Source organism: Tursiops truncatus, chromosome 1 (assembly GCF_011762595.2).
Source record: "Tursiops truncatus isolate mTurTru1 chromosome 1, mTurTru1.mat.Y, whole genome shotgun sequence".
Classification (NCBI taxonomy): domain Eukaryota; kingdom Metazoa; phylum Chordata; class Mammalia; order Artiodactyla; family Delphinidae; genus Tursiops; species Tursiops truncatus.
Window position 1 is genome coordinate 174018903 of NC_047034.1, and position 26807 is coordinate 174045709.

Below are 26807 nucleotides of genomic sequence, written 5' to 3' on the forward strand. Positions count from 1 at the left end.
TCAGTATCTTCAACATGTAGCTTTTGTCTTTTAGTATGCCTTGTAATTTTTTGTTGAAGGGTAGACATGATGTACTGAACAGAATGAATGATGGTACATATGCTCTTAGTAATGTAGCAGTAAGGTGTGGGGGGAGAGGAAGCATTGTATAGTCCTATGATTAGGTCTCAGTATCTTAGTGAGCTTGTGCATCCAGGGCTGTGAACTTCACCAATGCTTCTCAACCCCAAATTCCCCTCCCTTCATGTTACATAGGACAAGATGGCTGGAGAGGGCTGGGGTTGGGTATTTCCCTTCTCCAGGTATGTTAGGCTCTGATAACATAGATTCTCTAGCAGACTCGGACCTGGCAAAATAGGTTCTCCTGAGGGCGGGCCTTGTTAAGGAAAACAGAATGCTCTGGCATATTTCAAAAGGGTTCCTTTTCCCCTCCGGAAGCATGCCAGAAGCATGAGGGGAATTTTTCTCCAATATTCACTGTGAGAATCTGATAGAACTCCTGGAGACAAAACTCACAAAAGTGTGGGGGCTTCCCAGTGACAGGTGCCCCTGCAGTTTTTAACCCCCAGCCTTGTCCTCCAGCAATGAACAGTTACAGTTCAGGTTTTCCTACCTTGGCACTGGTTCCTATGGAAGTTTCTGCTCCTTGGTTTCTGCTCCAGTAAGTTGTAATCCTCTGCATGTGCCTGTATGTCTCACCAACATTTTTGAGGGGGGTGAGGCCTGGGGAAGGCAGTGGTTTTCCCGGTGTCCTCACTTCCCTGATGGATCTAAGAAGAAGGGTTGTTAATTTTCAGCTTGTCCAGCTTTGCCTTGTTGTTACAATGGAACGACAACTTCTAAGCTCCTTACATGCCAGCCTAAGACTTCCCCATTATTATATTATACCAGATAGTGAACAAAGCTGCCCTCTTCTGGAAACAGTTGGGGGGTGCGGAACACTACCTCTGTCCTCCAGGATTGTTTACTCTACAAATGTCTTTGAAAAGACAGTCTGGATCAAAAGCTACCAGTGCCTGTTCACAAGAAGTACAGAGACATGAAAGACCCATGGAGAATCGTCTCCCAAAAATATTTCCTCATTTCCACATGGTCTTGGCTTCTGGCAAATTTTTCCATGAGTATGCCTCTCCTTCAGCCACGCCAATTAACCTGACTGACAGAGGCTGGGAGGAGGGGGGAAGTCTTTAGTTTATCTTACACAGCATTTGATTAGCAGTACTTTCTACAGGGCCCCAAGAATTAGGATCAGGCTAACATGCAGCAGAGGCAGCCAGGTGAAAAACTCTGATAAGCCATCAGGATTTACCTTGGAAAGGCAAGTGGCTTTCTCTTAAGTTTTGTATTGATTTTTCTATTGGACCTGAAGCATAAATCCAGGTACAGCAGGATGTATTAACAACTGTGCAAACTCTGCCTCATCCCACAAGAGGGAAACAAAAGCAATTTTATCATCTGCAATAACCCTGGGCAGGGAGTCAGAGCTTATCTGAATGTATGTTAGAGCCAAGGTGATGTTTCCTTAAACACTCGAAGACCTCATATGAGGTTTTTCACCTCTTGGGAGGTACAAGTCACTGTATTTTGGGGAGGGACACAAGTTAATATGCACCTTCCACACAAGAATTATGGCCCCATGGGAACACACGGTGCCCCTGGAAAGAAAATATGGCTTACGATTTTGGGGTCAGCCAGGTGGGACCTACAACAGTTGTAGGGTACAGGTTGACAGTAACTGGCTGGTCATATGCGGTAGGGTTTCCAAGTGACAGAGCAGCTTCTACTACAGCCTGAAGTTGCTACAGAGCCTTCTCTTGCTCTGGTCTCCACTCAAAAAAGGCAATAGGCTATGAGGAGTTTTGTAGCTGAGCATGTTGCCTCCCCCAAATCCAGAAATGCCTAATGAGCTTTGTGCATTTGTCATAGTAGGTGATACAAGGGCAGCAACTTCTCTCTTATCTTGGAGTTGAACCCCTGGAAATTTCACTAGGATGGTTGCCTCCCTGATTGTTGAGGGGTTCATGTCCCACCCCCCACTTTATTTACGTCTCACTAAAGTATTCTAAACTACATGCTTACCAGCTCCACTAAGGTTAAGTAACTCACTGGATTCAGTGTCCATGTGCCTAGTCATTTCATACTACGCACTATGCTCACCCCTCGACACTTTCCCCCATCTACTCTGGTCACAAACTGCTGTTGAGTCTCCTTCTACCTCCTTAATAAGATGCAACTCTGTTCTCTCTTCTCTAGCCCTACAGCCAATATTGTCTTTCCATTCCTCCATCCCTTGTTCCGTTCTAGTGGATTGTTTGGGGGTTTGTGTGTGTGTGTGTGTGTGTATATGTTTTTGTTTGTTTGTTTTTGCTTCTGTGGAGAGCAGGGAGGGGATGGGGGATTGTTGTAGCATTTTAACTAACCATTCAGTCCTTTGCAACATGTTTCCCAACTTCCTCCAGGACACTTTTTCTAAAATATAAATCTAATCATGTTGCTTCTGCAATTAAAAACATTAGTATCCCAAAGGCTTTAAGCTAAACTCTAAACTTCTTTACATGGCCTACAAAGCCTGTGCAAGCTATACTTCGCCTGATTTTTCAGACACTCTTGCCACTCCCCCATTCATGCCTCGAGTATCCCCGGGTGATCCTGGGTGAATCATCTCACTCTTGGAGCAGCTGTTTCCCCAACTGCAAAATGATGGGGTTAGACAAGGGATTAATCTTCAAAATATACAAATAGCTCATGCAGCTCAATAACAAAAAAATAAACAAGCCAATCAGAAAATGGGTGGAAGATCTAAATAGACATTTCTCCAAAGAAGATATACAGATGGCCAAAAAAAAAAAAAGAAAAGAAAAGATGCTCAAAATCACTAATTATTAGAAAAATGCAAATCAAACTACAATGAGGTGTCACTTCCCACCAGTTAGAATGGCCATCATCAAAAAATCTACAAACAATAAATTCTGGAGAGGTTGTGGGGAAAAGGGAATCCTCCTACACTGTTGGTGGGAATGTAAATTGGTGCAGCCACTATAGAGAACAGTATGGAGGTTCCTTAAAAAACTAAAAATAGAGCTACCATATGATCCAGCCATCCCATTCCTGGTCATATACCCAGAGAAAACCATATTTGAAAAGAGACATGCACCTCAATGTTCATTGCAGCCCTGTTTACAATAGCCAGGACATGGAAGCAAGCTAAATGTCCATCAACAGAGGAATGGATAAAGAAGATGTTGTACATATATACAATGGAATATTACTCAGCCATAAAAAGAATGAAATAATGCCATTTGCAGCAACATGGATGGACCTAGAGATTATCATACTGAGTGAAGTAAGTCAGACAGAGAAGAACAAATATCATATGATATTGTATGTGGAATCCAAAAAAATGCTACAAAAGAACTTACCTACAAAACAGAAATAGAGTCACAGATATAGAAAACAATCTTATGGTTACCAGGGTGGAGAGGAGGGGAGGGATAAATTGGGAGATTGGGACTGACATAGACACACAACTATATATAAAATCGATAACTATTAAGGACCAACTGTATAAAACAGGGAACTCTACTCAATACTCTGTAATGACCTATATGGGAAGAATATGAAAAAGAGTGGATATATGTATATGTATAACTGATTCACTTTGCTGTACAGCAGAAAGTAACACAACATTGTAAATCAACTATTTTACAATAAAAAAATTTTTTAATGATCGGTTAGACTAGAAGAGCCCTATGTCTTTGCTCAGCCCTTAAAAAAAATCAATAATCTTGACTTTTTACTTAACAAATCTTCTATTGTGGTACATTTAGCTGTCCAGATACTTTGTGTGTCCACAATTTCCTATGAGTGTTCCTGGATGTAATTTTTAGGTAGATCCTTGAAGGCAGAAAATGTCTTCAGAAGATGTTATTGTACTTGAGGCTAATAAAGACTTGCAAAGGAAAAAAGAAGACGAGTGGTGTGATTTCCTTCTCCCGATTGGACCCTGACTAATGCAAGAGCTTAGAGTTTATCATAAAAATAGACTGGGAAGAGACTAGAGGAAGGTCCAGGTTACTGCCCCCTGGGAAAACCAGATGATGGTGATGTGACGGGAGTTAGGACTGGGGAGAGATGAGAGGACCTCTCCTGGGGGACCCTATGGGGAAGAGCCTCAATGCACAGCCCATAACTATCATCACTAGCTCCAGAAAGTCAAGCCAATGTATTTCTTAGGCAGAGAAGTTGTGTTGACTGTTCTTCCCATCCCCTTCTGGAGACACCTTATGTGGTGGACAGACTCTACAGTGGCCCCCAAGATCTCCACCCCCTGGTGTTCACATGCTTGTGTGATCCCCTTGTGCGGGCAAGACCTGTGATTTGCTTCTAACTAACAGAATAAGGCAAAGGTGTTGGCATATATGTGATTACATTTGTGATTAAATTACTTTAGATTTTAGTGGCTAGCTTGCTTAAGTCTTTCTCCCTTGCTCACTTTAAGGAAGAAAGCAGCCATGTGGGGAAAACTCACGTGCAAAAGATTGTGAGTGGCTTCTAGGAGCCAATAGAGGCCTCTGGCCAACAGCTAGCAAGGAACTGAAGCTCTCCATCTACAACTTCAAGAAACTGAATTCTGCAAACAACCTGACTGAGCTTGGAAGTAGAGCCCTCCCCAGTCGAGCCTCAGATGAAACCACAGCCCCAACACCTTGATTGCCGCTAAGCTATTCTCAGACTCCTGATCCACAGAAACTGTGAGATCATCAATGTGTGTTGTTTTAAGCCACTAAGTTCATGGTAGTGTTGTTACACAGCAATAGATAATTAACAAACTTTTCCATCAAAGCTGCTTGCATATAACACATGGATCATGATGCCTGTCCATGCTCCCAGGATCCCAGTCCAAACTGCTTATGTAGATATCTGTCCCCTCTGCAAGGATCCACGACTCCCTCCTCCATCAGTCATAGGTGAGGTCCTTGGCACCAAGAGATGCTATGGTTGCAGAGAAGAGAGATTCTCCAACTTTAGCACTTGGGTGGGACTAGGCAGCAGAGAGGCCCAGTGTTACTACAAATGTACCTAGCAAACACAGGCCCAATGCAAAAGCTAATGTGGACTGCCCCCAGCATGCAATACAATTATTCTCTTCCTTTTCTCTGTGAGCAGAGAGAGTGGTGTGGGCTAAGTGAAGGCAAGGTTCTTTGTAAAAGTGGGACCAATATATAAGTGCACCAAGGAAAGCTGACACCTTACTGCTTTAGGGAATGCAGTTTCCGTATCCCAGATGGCACCCAGAGATTCCCAAGACAGCCTTGGCTCTGAGACCCTGCCTCTTGGTAACCAGTGATCTAATTTTGGCATTCAGATTAAAGACTTAAGCCCAGGAAAAGTCCCCAGCCCCCAGAGCCCACCCTTTTCCTCACCGCCTTCCTCTTGCTTCTTCTTGCATCTCCCTTTCCAGTGATCTCCTCCAAAACTTCCCCTTAGTCCAGCCCAAATGCAGCTATACTGAGGGCAGAGATCCACTGCAGCAGCATTTCTCAGGCCAACTGGAACCAATCTGTTACCAATCTGCAGGAATTTGGCTGGTGACCTTTGGCCCCAGGAACAATTGGGTGCCCCCTCCTCCAACAGACACCTGACCCCAAGCAATGCTTCAGCATTATGGGCATATACCCGCGACGGACCGTATGGCCAGCTGTTGGCATTCATTCTGCAGAGGCCTTGTGTGTTAGAGCTTTGAGAAATTTTAAAGGCATTGTTTTCTCCACTGACTATTTATTTCACCCGAAAGAGAATGTTAGAGAATGTTGCTAGATCCAGAATTGAACACTGTTGGCACTGAAAGGAAACAGACACAGTTTGGATTTTCTCAAACACTAGGCAAGACTATTCTTAGCTTACTTCTCATCCTTCCCCTGCAGGGTAAGCCCTGACTTAGCATCTCCTTAATCAATAAAATACAATTCATCAAAGGACTCAGCACGTAGCAGAGACCATACTTGCTATGCCCTACTCAGGGCCCCAGGGTTACAGTGTGCTCTTTATACAACTGACTATAGCATTCACAATTTTCAGGGAGCATGGGAAAGAGAAAGGCTTCCAATCACATAATATCAGAGATCCGTGAAAGCCATCCTCCACGTGGTACCATGTCACGGGGACCCCCTGGTCCTCCAAGCACTTCTTATAGAGCAAGATGTCATCACGGAGGATGTCATACAGCTCACCAGGAAGGCTTCGGGAAGCTGGGCAATGGTCTCTTCCTCCTTTATGAGGGGTGTATGTTCCACATCCAACAAGGGATTGTTTTCTAGATAGGCAGCCTCATTGAAAGGGGCAGGAAACATGGGTTGGTAGTTTGTCTTCTTGAAACTCCTGGGTACGTTGTCCGCGCTGACCCACTTCCGGTACTTCTTCCAGACTTCCGGGGGAATGAAAGCACCACTCAAGATGGCATCCCACCAGAGAAGTCGATAAACACGTATTTAAACACACATCATGAACCCGGTGAGGAACTGGACGTGTTGGTTCTGCGGAAAGGATGGCAGCCGAAAATTAATGAGTTGGACAATGAGATAAATCAGGACCTGGGCCCTGATCCGAGGAAGACCGGATCTGCCCACCAAGGTCTGAGAGGTCAAGGTCGCAATCCCTGCCCCAGCACTGTCTCCGCAGATCACACCGCAGACCTGCCGGAAGGAAGCAGAAATGCCCATGCCTCCTTGGACTCTCTCTTGCCCATCCACCACAGGGGTGAAGGCTCTGCAGAACCAAACAGTTGAAAGGTTGATCTCCTCCAGGAGCTTACTTAAGAAACCCCATTATGTCTTGATGAGGAATCAGGGGGCACCCAGCTCCTGACCATTTCCCCCTGTACAGTGCTCTCGGGGCATTTCCTCACAGGCACCATCCACCTGCAGCCTCCTGGCAGCGTGCAGAACCTTACCTGCCTTTCTTCCTCCACCAGCCTGTCGATCAAAACCAGTCTGGCCTGCGTGCTAGGTCTTTTCAACTATCTAGAATAACAATATCCTCAACAATTTCCTACAGGGTATTAACAGAGGTGCTTATTAACACCTTTATGAATTTTATTATCACCCTTCAGAGATGTAGAGTCTGGCGGAAACTCTGATGGTGGAATTTCAGACACAAGGCTCGGCCAGCTGGGAGGTACGTTGATGGATACTGGCAAGATGCTGTCTTCCTCAGTCTCATCAAGAAAACCAGAGATGCTAAGGAAGTTACATTAAGTAAGTTGTATGAGGGGGCTTGTTCTAGAGGTTGAACCTAAAAGGGCAGTTTTTAGTTCCTCTCACTTGCCTTCTCTAAACTGTTTCCCTGTGAATTGCTGTAATCTGTTGGATTAAGAACCGGAATTCTAGTGAGTGGTACCCACGGCCCCCTCCATCCACTAAAAAGCTCCCCCTCTTCTCTTTTCAAAGAACCTCAGGTGCCCTGAGTCATGGTTTTCTTGAGACGCTCCCAACACTGGTCCCTGCATGGCCAGCAGTTAATTTGTTAGCTAGTTAGTTCATAAGTCCATTAGGTATTAGGGGTTTTTTAATATTAATAATATTAATATTTATTAGTTCCCAAAGACACGTTTAAACATTAATTAATTCGAGTTTTTTGTTCAGTCATTTCAAATAACATTAAAGGAAAGATAAAAAGTTATTTTTTAAGTCAAAATGGCCCCAAGCTAAAAAAAAAAAAAAAAAGCCTAGAAACAAATATTTTAAAGTTTGTCCCAGGCCTAATTGAAACCGTGCACCTCAGACTGGGACTTGAACCCACGTGCCGGGACTCGAACCCAGCCTAAACCCAGACTGGGACTTGAAGGTATTAGTTTCAACAATGCAAAAAGCACCTGCAGCATCATCACCCCAAACCACAGCCAGGACCTTGACCGGAACCTTCAGCCAGGCCCTTAATACCCCCACCACCATCCCACCTCGCTGCCTTCCCAGTCTGAGAGAACAGTTACCTTGAATCCCGTATCCATCGCTCCTTTTCTTTCCTTTTTACATAGTTCCATTGTATCTATGTATATTCCTTAAAAGTATTATTATGATTTTAATTGTTTTTAATTTTGTAGACAAAGTATCTGGCTTTATGTAATTTTTTGAAAATTTTTTCACTGAGTTTTATACTGTCAATATTCATCCACAGTATGGTATGCCTTACTTGAACAGCTATGTCATATCCCATAACGCCTGTGCAATATAACACTGACTATCACAGTTGATTCATGCACTCCCCGTCAAGGGGCATTTGGGTTGTTTCGGGTCTGGGCTGTTTTGAACGATGCTGCGCCTGTCTCCGTGGATGCATGTGCAAGAGTGTCTCTCGGGGCCTAGGACCTCCTCTCCCTCTGTTCTGCAAATCATCCAAGGCCTCTCCCCTCCCTTCTGTCACCCAGGTAACACCCACCGACTTTCTCCAACAATTCACCCAACCGACAGCAGCACAGAGTCGGTCTCCTGGGATAGAAAACCACACAGGGCGCGGTACATGTCTGCAAGACAAAACCGACACATCAGCAGCCACCTGTAGGGAGGTCGGTGCCCCACGGGGCCCAGCACTGCTCCCCAGCCCCCAAGAAGAGCTACCAACAGTGCTGGCACTGAGTGTGACATCTTCCCTTTCTTCCTATTCTTGGCTCCTGTGAAGTGACTCTGGCCACCTCTGCCGGGACAACACAAAAAGCCAAGTCAGACGCCTGAGTCCACCCCAATCTCCTGAATATCGGGGCTCAGATGTGCCTTGGGGCTCCCCAGCTGCAACGTTTTCTTTTACAGTAGAGGAAACTGTGGACCTAGAAGGCTTGGTGATTTGAAGCCGACAAAGCCAAGATGAGGGAAGGTGGGCGTGTCTGCCCTGAAATATGAACAATAATTATATATATGTACAGATGTTATTAAGAAGTAAGCAGTGGTCGCACGGGCCATTTCTATGAGTCAAGCAGTATGTCTGAGGTTCTCAGAGAGCAGCCTGATCATTAATGCATCGACCACACGGGCACAGTGCCAGACACAGAATCTGTACCAAATGAACCACGTCTAACTCAGCAGTTCTCAACCCTGGCTGTTTATAGAAGTACAGGGCGGGGGGTGGGGGGTGGGGTTACACACTCTGAGGCCCAGGCTGAGCCCCAGACCAACCAAATCAGAATCTCTAGGGCGGGAGCACAGGCGACAGGATTTCTCAAATCCCACCAGGCAATTCCAGTGTCAGGGGAGGTGGTGATTGACCATCTGGCAGAGAGAAGCAACAATGGGGCGGGTACATGCTTTGCTAACACGGTTTGGGGAGGTGACAGAAGAAGGGTCAAAACGATTCAGAGTGGGCAGCTCCTAAGGAGGTCTCAGACCGGGCTTAAGTCATCTGGGAGCTTTTTTAAAATACTGATGCTGGATCCCATCCCCAGAGACTGACAGTCGGCCTGGGGTAGGAGCTGGGTGTGACTATGACTCTCAAGCCCCCGGGGGGTTCTAAAGTGTACGCAGCTAGAGTGGGGACGACTGCTAGCCACGACCTGGTCCTGCCGACCTTCCCCACTTCAGCCCCCCACTCTGTGGTCCCGACATTCTTCTTTCTCTTGAGCACCCAAGGTTTTGCACTTGCTCTCCCTTAACAGGGCAGGGACTAGGGTGAGGCAAGCAAGGCACTCGCCTTGGGCGCAAAATTAAGGGAGCGTCCAAACACTCATTATCCAAGATAAATAATAGTTTGGTGCAATATGTTAAGGAATCAAAATTAATGCCAGAAACGTCCGTGATGAACAACATATCGAAATTTTAAATAGAATCCTCCTTTGCTTTTGCACGACTTACCCAGCTCTCTTGCATCCTGCTTTTATATAAACGTTGGTATGTTGTTCATCTTAGTTTTCTGCATCAATACTGATATTTTTAATATTGCATAAAAATATATTTATCTGGATCACTGTGGTTTTGGGTGCCCCTTTAAATACGGAGGCCACGGAGGGTGCCTCACCTGCCTCACCCCATTCCCATAAGGCTTGGAGCTCTCTTTCCCGGCCCCTGTAGGGCCGGCTCATTCTCATCAGTTGATCCTGGGCTCAAACTTTGCCTTCTTGGAGAGGCGTCCTCTGATAGGAAAAATTAAATCTGCTCCCTGAGTCATTCTCTACTCCATCGCTCTGTGCTACCACGATATGAAATTAGCCTACTCATTTGTTTCACTGTCCAGCCCCCTCATTTGAGTGGGCTCCAATGAGGACCTTTCTTGTTCTCCACAGTGTCCCCCGTGCCTCCAAGAGGGTCTGACACAAAGTAGGTGCTCAGTAAACATTTGCTGAGTGAGCCCCAGTTTTACTTTTGGAAATAACGTCATCCCTCCACAGAGGAAGGGGTACAGACCCAGCCAATGAATGAGGGTGCTCCCGGGGGTCTCTGAAAGGGAAGAGTGATCTTGGACAAGGGTGAGACCAGTAGATGGGAGATGATTCATAATTAACTTCTGAAAAGGGGAGAGCTTCAGGGCAGCAAATTCAGATGTTGTATTTTCACCACCAGGTGGCAGTACACCCTAACCTCAGGGAACAGGTAATGCAAACAGCCCACCTCTTCACATGGGCAAATTTTCTCCTGTGCGGAAATAGAGACACAGACGTAGAGAACAAACTTATAGTTACCAAGGGGGACGGGGAGGGTGGAACAAATTGGGAGACCGGGATTGACATATTACATTACTACGTATAAAATAGATAACTAATGAGAACCTACTGTATAGCACAGGGAACTCTACTCAATGCTCTGTGGTGACCTGAATGGGAAGGAAATCTAAAAGAGTGGATATATGTATACGTATTTCTGATTCACTTTGCTGTACAGCAAGAAACTATCACAACATCGTAAATCAACTATACTCCAATAAAAATTAATTTAAAAAATTTTTTCTCCTGTGTGGCCATCCCTCCATCCATCCATTTGTTTGTTGGTTCATCCTTTCACCCAGTTATTTGCCCATCCATCCATCTATATATTCATGCACTCATACATCCATTCAAAAACTAAAACCACAGGCCTGGCCCTGAGGATCCTGTAGCAAGCAAAATAGAAGACTTTCTCGCACTCTTGGAATTTCCACTTTTAGTTGGGGAAGGCAGACGGTAAATAAGGAAACACCCGGAGGAATGAGATAAGTTCAGATTGCGACAAGTGCCATGAAGAAAACTTTAAAGGATGATGTCAGGGATGGAGGTGGGGGGCGGGCACAGGGTAGGGCACTAGAGTGGGCAGGGAGAGTTCTTTAGATAAGACGTCCAGGGAGCCCACTCTGCGGAAAGACATTTGAGATCAGACTGGAAGAATGAAGAAGGGGGCACCCGTCTTGCAAAGCAGCGGTGAGGGGAGACACAACTTTGCAGGACTCGGGAACAGCAAGTGTAGGAGATTCAGGGTGAGAAGGAGCCTGGTGTGTCCAAAGCCCAGAGGAACAGGCAGCATGGCTGCAGCAGAGCGAATCGCTGTGGGAGGTGGGAGACCCGGGTGACCAGGCCGGAGAGGTCTGCAGGGCCAGCACCAGCTGTGGGGAGGAGCTGGAATTTCACCTGAAGACCCTGTAAAGCCACAGGAAGTGTTCACTGCAAGACTGACAATTTCCGACTCGTATTTTTAAGGGTTCTTTCTGGCTGCTGGGTGAGGATTAGACTGTGAGGGGTGACATGGGGAGAGCAGTTACTGGGATGTAGGGATAAAGGGATGCGGGCAAGAGAAGGTGGCTTTGGATCACAGGGGTCTTGCAGAGCCGGAGAGAAACACACGGGTTTGGGAAATACTGTGGGGTGAGAACAGACAGGACCGGTCAATGGCTGGTGAGTAGTGAGGGAGCGGAGAAGAGTCAACACTGCAGGGCCATAAACACCAAACGCCACCCCACTCCAGCCCTGGCCACTTCACCACCCTCTCCTTGACCAAGAGTATCATAGTATAAAAAAGAACGTTTTCACACCACCTGCTGACTTGAGCCCAAAGCCCTTAGTCAGGGCTCCCTATAAAAACCTCCAGCTGCTGATTCCTTGGAGGGACTCCGACAAGGTTCCCATGGGAGGGGTGGGTAGAGCTTTGCATGAAGATGAGGCTCTTCCTTCACAAAACCTCCAAGGACCATCTTACCCAGGCTCCCTAATACGGTGCCCCCTCCGTGGAAGAAGATGATGCCTCGCCACGGGCTGGGGGAGGCCACCTTGGGCTGGAACAGCCTCATGGGTATGGTTCCAAAACGCAGGTTGGTTACCACAAGCCCAGGGTCCTTCTTGATTCTCACGCGGTTGTGCAAAAACTGAATAAATCTGGGCATGGAGCAAACCCTCAATTTCTCAAGTATATTCCCCTGTTAGAGGTAAGAGAAAGAGCGGGAGATATTAGGAGAGGTTAGGATCCACCTGGATGGTGGATGACTCCTGCCCCTTGTAACTGCTGGGATGTTTTTGCAGTTTCTTATCTGCCTCAAAGCCATGAACCTAGGGCTCATCAGGCTCTAGGGTATGTCCAGATAAAGCATTGGGCTTTCAGAATCTCCTCCCAAAAGCTCTTGGTTGAATAATGGTATGAATTTGCCAAAGAGCTAGCCCACGTTTGGGCTGAGCGGTTGGGCATTGAACTGATCAAAGCCAATGTCCAAAGCAGCTGGCTGGCAACCTTGCTCTCTTTGGCTCCCAGCCTAAGACGGCAAAGACGGTCCATCACCTGGGTCAGCACCATCATTGCCTCTCTGGGTTATGACAGACCCTTAGGTCTCATTTGTGTTCAACAGGAAAGAGTCATGGGATCAATTAAGGATGTCTGCCATGGGCTCAGGGGGAAGGGGCAATGGCACAAAGGCTATATATTTGCCGAATGTGAAAAGAAGTCCATTGTTTTTAAATTAATATGGTCACTCTAGTTATAAACAAGCAAAATATCTGAATATTTCATGAAATATAGTTACATGGTATCATATCTCATGTACTAAATGCATTTCAGCCATAATGGATCATCTCTTCCGTGGACCTCGCATGGAATATGCGTCTTTGTCATAAAGAAAACAGCACGGGATAATTGTGAACATAGTAAGAACAGCTGACACTTATTAGTCTCCTACAACATGCCAATACTGGTCCAAGCGATTTGGATTATTAACTGGCTTAAACTACTCAGAGACCCTCTTAAGTCAAACACAATTATAAGCTCCATTTCACAGATGGGAAAAGCGAGGCATGCCAAGGTCAAGTGCCTTGCCTGTCAACAAGTAAGATGCAGAACTAAACTAGAAAGAGCTTGGGTTCTTAAGTCCAGCAGATTTGGATTCAAGACTTAGCTCTACTACCACCGACTCACTGAAAGATCTTGAGCATTACCTTCTCTGAGCTTCAGTTTTCCTCATTTTATAAAATAGAAGAATGGAGTCTACAGTCCCTGAGGATGCAACCACCCATATGGAGTGTGTCACTGGTGGGTCCTGGTAAGTGTGAGCTCATACTGGGTCCTGCCCCAGATTTATGGGATGACCCAGTGCATTCATTCCGTGGAGACGACCCCACCCCCGTCCCCACTGCCCCATTGCCAAGGCTTAGGCTTCTCAAAAGGGAACTCCCAACAAAATCCCTATTTCCCGGCCTGAGGCAGGAGCAGGGTGACCAACGCGGTGGAGATGACCTACTTTCCCCACCACTTAGCCCACATCTGAGGAATCCATTTCCAGCATCTAGAAGAGCAAAAGTTTCAGGGATTTTGAACGATGCAATGTGGTGATAAACGTCTCTTAGCGCGACATTCTAAAAGGTCACTAGATATAACCAGGAAGTTAGATTTGGTTTGTTTTTTCCCACAGTGAGTCCACATTTGCCAGAGCTGGTAATTTAGGACAGAGGCAAATAAGGAAGGTTGATTGTTATATATTATTATATAATATTATAAATACATATTATCTATATATAAATATTATAAATATATTGTATGTATAAATATTATATTTCTAGATTATTTGCATAAATGTTATAATGTGCATATATAAGTATTATAAATATAATATTTTGATATTATTTATAAGAATGTATTAGTAGTAGTATAAAGGGGACCATCACTAGTTTAGGAACGCCTGAGATCCAGAACTTTAGATGGATACTGAAACTCTTTCACAAAATATTCTAGCAGAGTTTGCCCTTTAAAATAAAATCTAGGGACTTCCCTGGCTGTCCAGTGGTTAAGACTCCACGCTTCCAACTCAGGGGGCGCGAGTTCAATCCCTGGTCAGGGAACTAAGATCCTACACACCCTGGGAAGAGGTCAAAAAATGAAACAAAAACAAAAAATAAAATAAAATCTATAGCATTTGTTATATTAGTCATTATATCTTTTAGTAAGGCTGAAATCACTCATCACAGCTTTTAAATCAATAATGATTTTAGGAAATGCTGTGTCTTTGCCTTCAGAGATTTGATATATATACTAATAATAATCTATTTTTATGGAGTCCTTTCTAAGTGCCCAGCACTGTACCTTGCACCTTAAATGCATTTCTCATTCAATCTCCACCTCACACCTATAAAAAGCGTCTCTTGCTGTCCGCATTTTTCAGAGCAGAAAACAGAGACTCAAAGACATTAGTCTACAAAACTAGCAAGTGAAGATTCAGGTCTCAGACCCAAGGTTGTCTGATACCAAAACTAGACACCTGATCTCTAGGCCATAGAAGCTTTTAGGTTTTGTCTCCTTCTCCTTAAAATTCTTATCCTTCCTGTACTTATCTGTCTTCTGGAACCAAGTGACCACTTGGATATCATCATCCTCATCATAGTCACCTTGTGATGAGCCGTCTGTCCTTGGAGGGTTCAGTGCTGGGGGGACGAGGATGGGACATCATGAGCTGAATTCACCCTCCATGGCCCATCTCAGAGGGTCCCGTGAGCAGCTGTCATCAGAGATGCTTGGCTTGCGGGCTACTCTTGAGGAGAAACACTGAAGGTTGGAAAGGTCTCGGGTTTTCTGGGCCACCTGGACATCTGAGGCCCTCATTTTCAGCCCTAGGGCCTCAAACTAGCCTATAATTCCATAAGGATTGCAGCCACTGGCTTGAGACAGCCTGACCTCCAGCAAAGTGCATGACCAGGATTAATAAGAGAGGTCCTAGTACCACATCCTCAGCCTGTCTCTTTGGGGCAGTGATGTTCATATAATTATGACGTAGACTTGTTCATTTCTCGGAAAGTCATCCGTTTCCCTGGTGAAACATTCCAGCAGCACAGAAACATATTTTACTTATTTACCAAATATCACCAAACAAATGAGCCCTTATCACCTGTCATCTTGATCCTCTTACCAACCTGATGGAAACAATGCAATTGTTCCCCCTTTGCAGATGAGGAAACCAAGACACAGAGAGGTGAAGTAAATTGCCCAAGATCACACAGCCAGGGAGCGGCTGTCAGAGCTGAGCGTGGCCTCCTCACCTCCTTCAACAGTTGTTCTCCCCCCAGGTCATCATTGTGAACTATCTGGCTGCCATCAGGTCTCCACCCAGGGTTGGGACATTGGGATTAAATCAAGTTGCCTGCCTCGTAGTGCCAAACTGTTTCCAAATCTGCTGTTCTAGGCATGCACCGTTCTACCCCAAATCCCAAACCCCTGTTCAGAGCCTGGCTGGTGTGGCCACTCTGAAAGGCTGGGTGAATTCCCTGGTGGATTGATCAGCAAATGGTAAGTAAGCACCTGCTAGGTGCCAGGCCCTGGGCTTGGGGCTAGGCTTGCAGAGATGCATAAGGTGGTCCCCGCCTTCCAGGTGCTTGCAATCTAAGCAGGAGAGAAACGCCTGTGTGCCATGAGGGGGAGGACACTGTGGCGGAAGCAAGTTCATTCTGTCAGGCTCTAAGCCTTTTCAGGGCAGAGGCTGGGTCTGGAATCGTTTGGGAATCCTCAGAAATGAGCCTGGTGATGGGCACTCAGTAAATATTTGCTGTTGAAGAAAGGAAAGGAGGCGGGGGGCAGGTGAGATGAAGGACAAGAAGAAGGAGAGAAACAGAATCGCAGGCACAAGAGAGAGGACTGTCATCCGTCCCTCAGCGTCCACGAAGGACTGGCTCCAGGACCGCCATGACACCAACATTTTCATTGCTCAGTCTCGTACAGTCGACCCCCTATCCGTGGATGCAGGACCCGCGGACATGGAGGGCCCACCTTATAGCAAGGTCTGTCTTTCTTGGGGGAGTCTGAAGAGAGAGGGGGAAGGCAAATGAAAGATGGAAAGGAGGGGCAAGGCAGAGAGAGAGAGAGAGAGTGCCCCAACCCATGCCAGGGCCTGAGTGCAAACTCACCAAAGTGACCATGTAGAGGAACGTGCAGTGCAGAAATCGGAACCTGGCAGGATGGTGCCGAGTAGAGGGGACACCTGTGGTGAGGAAGTGCTCAAAGCCAGCCCAGACAAAGACCCCAGGAGAAAGGTGCGCAGTGCAGCTAGAAGCACAGCCACGGGACAACCATGTTCCCGAGCCCGTGAGGAGTTTAGGAACTTCTGTCAGCGGGACTTGAGCTGGTTATACCGGCTGTCTCCTCCCTCCCACTCTTTTTTTTTTTTTTAACATCTTTATTGGAGTATAATTGCTTGACAGTGTTGTGTTCATTTCTGCTGTATAACAAAGTGAATCAGCTATAAGCATACGTATATCCCCATACCCCCTCGCTCTTGCGTCTCCCTCCCACCCTCCCTATCCCACCCCTCTAGGTGGTCACAAAGCACCGAGCTGATCTCCCTGTGCTACGCGGCTGCTTCCCACTAGCTATCTATTTTCCATTTGGTAGCCTCCCACTCTTTTTGGATTAATTTTGACCTGTGACCTGACCTGGCTTCTTAAACATAAACACAACACGACCAGTGGGAGCCGGAGGGACCTACTTCCTTAAGGAATACAGGGACCAGGGGGAGTCTTGGGAGATAGGCTTCCCAAAGGCTCAGCAGAGATCAGGCTCAAACAGAACCCGCAGCTGGGCACCAAGGGAGAGGTCTCATGCGAGCTGCACGGGAGCCTTCGGCCTGATCTTTCAAGTGTAAAATAGAAGACACACGGCCAGGCTTCCTCCTGTGCACCTGGTCGAGGTGGGCAAAGGGCCTCTTATTCCAGTCGGCTGTCCTGACCCGCCTCTGATGCTCCAGTCCCCCTGGGGAGCGGCAGCGGAGCCCAGGGTTAACAGGACCCACTCGGAAGCGAGCCCACCTGGGTTGAATCCTGCCTTTTCCACTTACTGGCTCTGTGGTCTTAGGTAAGTTATGTCTGTTCTCTGCATGTCCATTTCCTCTCCTGTAAGACGGAGATAGTTAGAGAACCTAACTGAGGCATGGTGAATAACGCTGCAATGAACCTGGGTGTGTAAACATCCTCTCACTTTTCAAGTCAATTTTGCTGAGCTATAATAAAGAAATACATGCATACATGTGCATATGTAAAAGTGCTTAAATCATAAGGATAAGCTTGAGGCATTTTCCCAAAACAAAAACACCCAAGTGACCAGCACCCAAACCAGGAGAAATAGCATCTTCTCCACATCACCACCGCCCCCTCCCCCATTTGATACACCCACCAGAGGTAACCACAATCCTTCCTTTAACAGCCAAGACTCATTTGGCTGGTTTCTGAACTTTATGCAAATGGAATCATGCAGAGAGTGCTCCTTTATGTCTGGCTTCTTTCACTGAACACTGTCGTATGTATCTTCCGTGGTGTATGTATCGGTTCATTCATTCTTATTCTGGTATCGCATTCCATTGTATGAATATACCACAACTTTTGTGGTATATTTGGTATATTTGTGGTATATTTGTCCTTCTGCTGCTGAAGGACATTTGAGTTTTTGCCAGTTATCACTGCATTGCCTCTTAGCTCCAAACTCGTCATTTTTGCCTGCTCTGTGAAAATGGGCTGGAACCTTTCAACGTCTTTCCTTTGTCCACTGGCACCAAAGCATTGTCAAGAAAGAGTAGTGGAGGGATTTCCCTGGTGGCACAGTGGTTGAGAATCCGCCTGCCAATGCAGGGGACACGGGTTTGATTCCCGGTCCGAGAACATCACACATGCCGTGGAGCAACTAAGCTCCACAACTACTGAGCCTGCGCTCTAGAGCCCGTGAGCCATGACTACTGAAGCCCGCGCGCCTAGAGCCCGTGCTCCGCAACAAGAAAAGCCACCGCAGTGAGAAGCCCGTGCACTGCAACAAAGAGTAGCCCCCGCTCACCGCAACTAGAGAAAGCCCAAGTGCAGCAAGGAAGACCCAACGCAGCCAAAAATAAATAAGCTAATTAATTAATTTTTTTAAAAAAAAGAGGGCTTCCCTGGTGGCACAGTGGTTGAGAGTCCGCCTGCCGATGCAGGGCACACGGGTTTGTGCCCCGGTCCGGGAGGATCCCGCATGCCGCGGAGCGGCTGGGCCCGTGAGCCATGGCCGCTGAGCCTGCGCGTCCGGAGCCTGTGCTCCGCAACGGGAGAGGCCACAGCAGTGAGAGACCCGTGTACCAAAAAAAAAAAAAAGTAAGAGTACTGGAAAGACATCTCAGGAGAGAAGGGCTCTGCCTCCTGGTTCCAGGTACTCACACGGCAGGATCCTGCAGACCACATGGCTTTGCCAGCAGCCAGCTTCTGCACCGTGTGAGGAAAAGTGCAACAGAAGGAATTATTAACCATAACAGGGATTCACAAGAGAAGAAGCAAGAAGTAAAGAAAGCTCAAAATAATTGCAGATATACTGAACAGCTATTGGTAATAGGGCTGAGATAGCGCCCCCAAAGGAAAAACCCCACCTCTCACCCCATTGGCTTGAGGTCCAGAGCTTGTTGGAGACGGCCTCACTGAATTGGTTAGTAGTTGCTCTGCTGCTGTACCAGTGGGACTTGAGGGCATCTACCCCAACCCTCACCCAAAGAAATTTGCTGGAAATCTGCACTCCTGGGTGCTATTGAAAGCCCTTCATTCACAGGAAAGTATCTGGCTGGAGGCATTCTGCAGTGAAACTACCCAAGGGGCCTGGAAGGGAAAGCTACTACAAGAGATGCCATCCAAACAGCAGGAGCTGGAGCTGATAAAATCACACACGCTGCAGGACCCGAGGTCTAGGGAAGCCATGCATACTTCAGGAGCTGCGCCTAGAGGAGCTGGTGGAGCAGTTTGTGCCCCAGGACATTGCTGAAAACAAAAGAGCCTACCTTGCAATTAGGCTAACAGTTGGGTGTAGCACCAACAGAGGCAGATAGCTTAGCAGAGAGATGAGGGAAAGTCAGAGGGCCCTAAAGAAAAACAGTCATCCCGAGGCTGCACCCCCTTAGTCAGAGCTGCACACTAAGGGAAACAGACTTTACTGGAATATCCATCCAAGTGACTAAACAAATAAGCAAACAGTACAAGCAACAGGCCCAGGGAGGAGTGGGGGAGGAATCAATATCCAGCATTGCTACAATGTAATATCTAAAATCGCCAATTTTCAACAACAGCAACAAAAAAAAAAATTATGAGACATGCAAAGAAACAGGAAAGTGTGACCATAAGGAAGAAAAAAAGAAAAAGGCGAGAGAAACTGCCTTTGAGAGCACCCAGATGTCAGGCTTAACAAACATGTCAAAGCAGCAACAATAAATATGTTCAGAGCCAAAGAAATAAAGGAACATGTGATGACCTTATTTCATATAAAGAATACCAACAAAGAGATAAAAAATATTTTTTAAAAAAGAAGACCAAACTAAAATTATGGGATTGGAAAGTACAATAACCGAAATGAAATACTCACTAGAGGGGCTCACCAGTAGATTTGAGCTGACAGAAGAAATAATAAGCAAACTTAAAGGTAGACTAATAGAGATGGTGCAATCAGAAGAACAGAGAGAAAATGAAGGAAGAAAAATGAACAGAGAATTCCAAGAAAAGTGGGACATGATTAGGTACACTACCATACATGTAATGGAAACGCCAGAGGAGAAAAGAGAGAAAAACCATCAGGAAAATACTCAAGGAAATAATGGCTGAAAGCTTCCTAAATTTGATAAAAAAACATTATCCACATCCAAGAAGCTCTAAGTATGATCAACAGAAAGAGATGGTGTCACTGGTAAATTCTGTCAAACACTTAAAGAGGAATTAATTCCAGTTCTTCACAAAATCTTCTTAAAATTAGAAGAGGAAGGAACACTTCCCAGCTTGTTCTATTGAAACAGGAGGGAAGGGGGCAGGGCATAACCTTTAAAAGAATGACATAGCCCAAGGACACAACATAAACTGATTAGAACAAACTAGGTCCAAGACGGCTCCACTAGACCCTGAGCCTCAGTATATTCTCATTGTATCACATCAGCAAGCTAATGACACACCGCAGATGCCATGACAGTTTCAAGGCTGACCACAAAGGTCAAAAAGTGGGCGGTAACCAAATTCCTGGAAACCCCCACCCCTTCCCCAAAATAACTGGAATACTCCTCCTACTCATTAGCCTATGAAATGACCCACCCCTATAAAAACTGACAACCCCATACCCTGGTGCCTCTCTTGCCTTCTGAGATGGCCCACGCTCTGTCTTCAGAGTGTGTATCTCCCTGAATAAACCTTCTTTCTCTTTACTATGGCTCACTCTTGAATTCTTTCCTGCACAAACCCAAGAGCCCACCTTTGGCAGCCATCCCTGGGACTCGCCTGAGACCTGGGACGTGACCATCCTCTCGTGCCCCACTCTCTTTCCTGCAACACGACTATATATAAAATAGCTAACCTACCAGGACCTACTGTATAACACAGGGAACTATACTCAATACTTTGTAATAACCTATAAGGGAAAAGAATCTGAAAAAAGACATATATGTATGTATAGCTGAATCGCTTTGCTGTATACTTGAAACTAACACAACACTGTAAATCAATTATAATTCAATGAAAAAAAAATTCCTAAAGGATCCACTAAAAAGACTATTAGCACTAATAAATGAATTCAACAAGGTGGCAGGGTACAAGACCAATATACAAAAATAAATTGTATCTCTATACTCTAACAAACAGTGAACAATCTGAAAACAAAATTAAGAAAATAATTCCATTTACAATAGCATCAAAAAAAATAAAATACTTAGAAATAAATTTGACAAAAGGTTGCAAAACATGTAGTCTGAAAACTTCAACACTGTTGAAAGAAATTAAAGGGACTTCCGTGGTGGTGCGATGGTTAAGAATCTGCCTGCCAATGCAGGGGACATGGGTTCGAGCCCTGGTCTGGGACGATCCCACATGCCGTGGAGCAACTAAGCCTGTGCGCCACAACTACTGAGCCTGCGCTCTAGAGCCCATGAGCCACAACTACTGAGCCTGTGTGCCACAACTACTGAAGCCCACGTGCCTAGAGCCCGTGCTCCACCACAACAGAAGCCACTGCAATGAGAAGGCTGCACACCGCAACGAAGAGTAGCCCCCGCTCACTGCAACTAGAGAAAGCCCAGGCGCAGCAACGAAGACCCAACGCAGACAAAATTAAATTAAATTAAATTAAATTTTAAGAAGAGATTAAAGAAGACCTAAGTGAATACAATGACATCCCTTGTTTATGGTGAGGAAAACAATGTCGTTTTGACAACAACAATGTTGTTTGACTAAACTTGTCAAATTGATCTGCAGATTCAGTGCAATCCCTATCAAAACCCCAGCTTGTCTTTTTTTACGGCAATTGACAAGCTGATCCTAAAATTCATATAGAAACATAAAGGATCCAGAATACCAAAAACAATCTTGAAAAAAAGAACACAGTTGGAAAAAAGAACTCACAACTCCCTATTTCAAAAGTTACTACAAAGCAATACGATCAGGACTCTGGGGTACTGACGTAATAAGGATAGATCCATGGATCAATGGAATAGAATTGAGAGTCCACAACCAAACTGTCACGTTTATGGTCAATGCATTTTTGTCAAGAATGCCAAGGTAATTCAATGGGTAAAGAATAATAATTGTCCCAGAAGTGGTAGCAGGACAACTGTATCTCCACATGCAAAAGAATGAATTTATATCCTCTCCTTACATTATACACAAATAGTGACTCCAAATGGATCATAGACCTAAAAGTAAGAGCTGAAACTGTAAATCTCTAAGAAGAAAACAGGAATAAATCCTCATGATCTTGGACTAGGCAAAGCTTTCTTAGGCACAAAATCAAAAGCACAAAAGACAAAAGAAAAGATGGATGTATTAGATTCCATCAAAATTAGATTTTTGTGCTTTAAAGGACACCATCAAGAAAGTTAAAAGAAAACCTACAAAATGGGAGAAAATATTTGCAAGTCATATATCTGATAAGTGGCTTATATCCAGAATATATAAAGAACTCATAACTGAATAATAAAATATAAATAACCAAATTTAAGAATGGGCTGGGAATTCCCTGGTTGCCCAATGGTTAGGACTTGGCGCTTTCACTGCCAGGGCCCAGGTTCAATCCATGGTCAGGGAACTAAGATCCCGCAAGCCGCACAGTGTGGCCAAAAAAAGAAGAATGAGCAAATGACCTGAATAGATACAAACAAGATATATCAATGGCCAATAAGTGTATGTTAAATCCTCAACATTATTAGACATTAGGGAAATTGAACTCAAAGCTACAATGAGATACCACTTCACACCCAAGAGGATGACTATAATAAAAAAGATAGATAGGGACTTCCCTGGTGGCGCAGTGGTTAAGAATCCGCCTGCCAATGCAGAGGACACGGGTTCGAGCCCTGGTCCGGGAAGATCCCATATGCAGCAGAGCAACTAAGCCCGTGTGCCACAACTACTGAGCCTGCGTTCTAGAGCCCACGAGCCACAACTACTGAGCCTGAGTGCCACAACTACTGAAGCCCATGCACCTAGAGCCTGTGCTCCACAACAAGAGAAGCCACCGCAATGAGAAGCCCGCAGTCTGCAAGGAAGAGTAGCCCCCACTCGCCACAGCTACAGAAAGCCCACACGCAGCAACGAAGACCAAACGCAGCCAAAAATTAATTAATTAATTATTTTAAATTGCAAAAAAAATGTATATCTGTCAATGGAATATTATTCAGCTATAAAAAGGAATCAAGTGTTGCTACATGCTACAATGTGGATGAACCTTGAAAACATCAGGTTAAATGAAAGAAGCCAATCAAAAAGATCACATGTTGTCTAATTCCATTTCTATGAAATGCCCAGAACAGGCAAACCCATAGAAACAGAAAGTAGATTAGTAGCTGCCTAGACCTGGGTTGCCTAGACTTGTTTTCCATGGGAAGGTAATTCTATTACCAGTTATCCTGTTATGGTTGGAAGCAGAAATCCTAAACTGTTTTTTCTAATCAGGTATTTTCCATCAAAAGTTTCAAGCAGACAGAAAAATTGAAAGAATTTTACCATGAACGTCTGTATTCTCACTACGTTGATTCTACAATTAATATTTTACTATGTTTGGCTTATCACTCCAGAAAGTTTTCTCATGTTCCTTCCAAATCAATCCTTTCTCCCACCCTACCCAGAGGTTCTGATTTTTTTCCACCATGAATTAGTTTTGCCTATTCCAGAACTTCATATATATGGAAGCACGCATGCAATATGTGTTCTTTTGTGTAAGCTTTCTTTCACTCACAGTAATATTTTGAAGATTGATTCCTGTTGTTCTGGGTATCATTAGGTTATTCCTTTCCCTTGCTAAGTAGTATTCCATCATTTGAATATGTAAGTTTGTTTATCCTTTCTTCTATTTAAGGACTCCTCAGCTGTTTCCAGTTTTTTACTATTACGAATAAAGTTGCCATGAACATTCTTGTCACAGTCATTTTTTTAGACATATATTTTTATATATATTAGATAAATACCTAGGAATGGAATTGCTGAATCATGGAGCAGGTATTATGTTTGGTTTTCATAAGAAACTGACTAATCTTTTTCCAACGTGGTTTTACCATTTTGCTCTCTCATCAACAATGCATGAGGATTCCATTTACTCCACATCTTCACTAACATTCTAAATTATTTTTTGAAGCAAGAATAACATTTCTAACAGAACTTGACAAACTACACAAAAAGAAGACTACAGAGATAGCTTAATTGTAAATATTTTTTTCAAAAATTCCAAACAAATTATTAGCAGATAGAATCCAAGAGCATATTAAAATAATTATTCATCATGACCAAGAGGGATTTATTTCAGGAATACAAGGGGCTTTGATATTAGGCAATTTATTAACAGAATTTACATATTAAAGATCTCAAAAGAAAATTATTGAAGAGGCATTAATAGAAACTAATATCCATTTTTCATAAAAACATTTAATAAAAGAGAAATCAGCAAATACTTCTTTAAAAAGATTTTTCTAAGTGGGGAGAAATATTAGAAGTATTCCCACATCTAGGAAATTAGGAACATGATAAGAATGCCCATTATTGCACCTCTACTTAATTTTGCTTTCAAAGGGTTAGCCTGTGCAACTTTGGAAGAATTTTTAAATTAGAGACATGAAAATTGGAATGAAGGAGAAATAAAGTTATTACTCTGCAGATGACATAAATGTATATCTAGAAAATCCAAGAGAATCAACAGGAAAATGACAACCAACAATAATGGTAAGGTAGCAGAGTACAGAATGATATACAGAAATTAGTAGCACTTACATATGAAAAAAAACCCCACCTAGTCAGAACATACAATAGAAAAATAGTCTCTATAACAGCAACAAGAAAAAGACAACCAAGAGGTAAACTTAATAAGAAATGTGTGAAAAAAATCTACAATAAGCACTCCAAAATACTACTAAAGAACACAAAAGAAGACTATAAAATATGTTCTTGGATAGGAAGACTCAATATCATAAAGTTGCCAATTTCCTCTGGTATAATTTTTAAACTTAATAAAATTCCAACAAAAAGACTGATATACTTTTCCCCCTGAAATTTATAAAAGCTGATATGGAATCTCAAGTGGAAAATAAAGAAGCAAAACTTTCCAGGAAATTCTGAAAAAGAAGATAGGAGGGAACTGGCCAGGCCAGGTATTAAAACATATTTCGAAACCTTCATAATTAAAATAAGGTAAATATGTGCTTTTAAACAAATGATCTGGGATCATTTGGGTAGCTAAGTGAAAAAAAATAAAATTGAGCCCATGTTGAATGCTGTACACCAGGGTAAGCTCCAATGGAGCAAATTTATACACTTTTAAAACAAAAATTCTAAAACCACCAGAAGAAGATATGGAAGAATTTTCTTATAACTTTGGAAAAGAAAAAGAAATTTCCACTATGCTTCAAAATACAGAAATCACAAAAGAGAAGATTGATGACTTCAATGGCATAGTAGTATTTATTTACATGCAAGTAACTGGTCATGTGTTCATGGTAGCTACCTCTGGGTGGAGGGACTTGGAGTGACATTTATCTTTTTTACCTATCAATTTTTCTAATTTTTCAGTAGCGATGATTTATTATTTAAGAGACAAAAGTTCTTCAAAAGGTTGAAGCAGAAGCAATGGCAGCACTTCTGGGTCTCTAAATCCAAACTGTCATGTTCCCTAAAAATCAACCACTGGTCCAGAGAGTACACTGATAGGACCCCTCAGCCCTTTCTTTGAGGGATTCGTTCTTTCATTGGCCCATTTATTTAACAAATACTTACTAAGCTCCTACTATGTCCCAGACACTACATTGTATAGGAATCTGGTTGGAACTCCATGAGAAACAATACAGTGTGGTGTTGAAGAGTGAGGTCTCTGGAGCCAGCTCCAGCCTTGACCAGCTGTGTGACCTAAGATAAATTAACTCACCTCTCTGAGCCTCAGTTTTCTTATCTGTGAAAAAGGGACACTAATAATACTCAAAACTAAATGAATGTCCAATGTTAAAACACTTCAAATAGGGAATTCCCTGGTGGTCCAGTGGTTAGGACTCCATGCTCTTACCACCGAGGGCCCAGGTTCAATCCGCGGTTAGGAAACTAAGATTGCAAGCCATGCAGTGCAGAAAAATAAAAAAAATTTTAAAAATTAAAAAAAAATAAAACTTTAACAGACTTAAGCACTTTGGAAAACCATTTGGCAGAATCTTTTAAAGCAGAACATTCTCGATTCCATTCCTAGAAATACAGCTAACAGAAAGTATCGAGGTGATTACCAAAAGACATAAAAATGTCCCATGGGCTTCCCTGGTAGCGCAGTGGTTGAGAGTCCGCCTGCCGATGCAGGGGACGCGGGTTTGTGCCCCGGTCCGGGAAGATCCCACGTGCCGTGGAGCCTGCACGTCCGGAGCCTGTGCTCCGCGACAGGAGAGGCCACAGCAGTGAGAGGCCCGCGTACCGCAAAAAAAAAAAAAAAAAAAAATGTCCCTGAAGTCATCGTTTGTAATAGGCCAAAACTAGAAACAAAATCCCAAATGCTCATCCAGAGTAAAATGGATGACTACCGTATATCCGTACAGGGGAATACTACACAGAAATGAAAATGGACAAACTACAACAACGTGGATGAATCTCCTAAACACAACGTTTTTGCAAAAGAATGAATACCGTATGCTTCCACTTATACAAAGTTCAAACAGGTAAAACTAGTCTATGATGTTAACCCTTGAACGTGCACAATGCTGGCTTCTGGATGCTGGTCACGTTCTTCTTCTTCAACAGGGCGTTGGTTACACAGGTGCGTTCCCACACCGAGCAGATGAAGGATACTCGCTCAGATCCTGCAGGTAAAGAAGGGCGATATGCCAACAGGCAAGGCAAGTGGGTGCAAGACAAGGACACTTTGTAACAAGATCTCATCAGCTTCACCAAGGAGCTTGCTTACTCCCAT

At 44.2% G+C, this 26807-nt stretch overlaps 1 protein-coding gene across 1 annotated transcript; it reads right to left on the bottom strand.

Annotated features, from left to right (window-relative positions):
* Positions 1-5777: 5777 nt before the first annotated feature.
* Positions 5778-26807, bottom strand: AADACL4 (arylacetamide deacetylase like 4). Its single transcript, XM_073804936.1, is given in 7 exon segments — positions 5778-6221; positions 6224-6765; positions 8455-8518; positions 12144-12360; positions 16319-16457; positions 26595-26697; positions 26786-26807. Coding segments are annotated over 7 exon segments (1278 nt in total). The 3' UTR covers positions 5778-6030.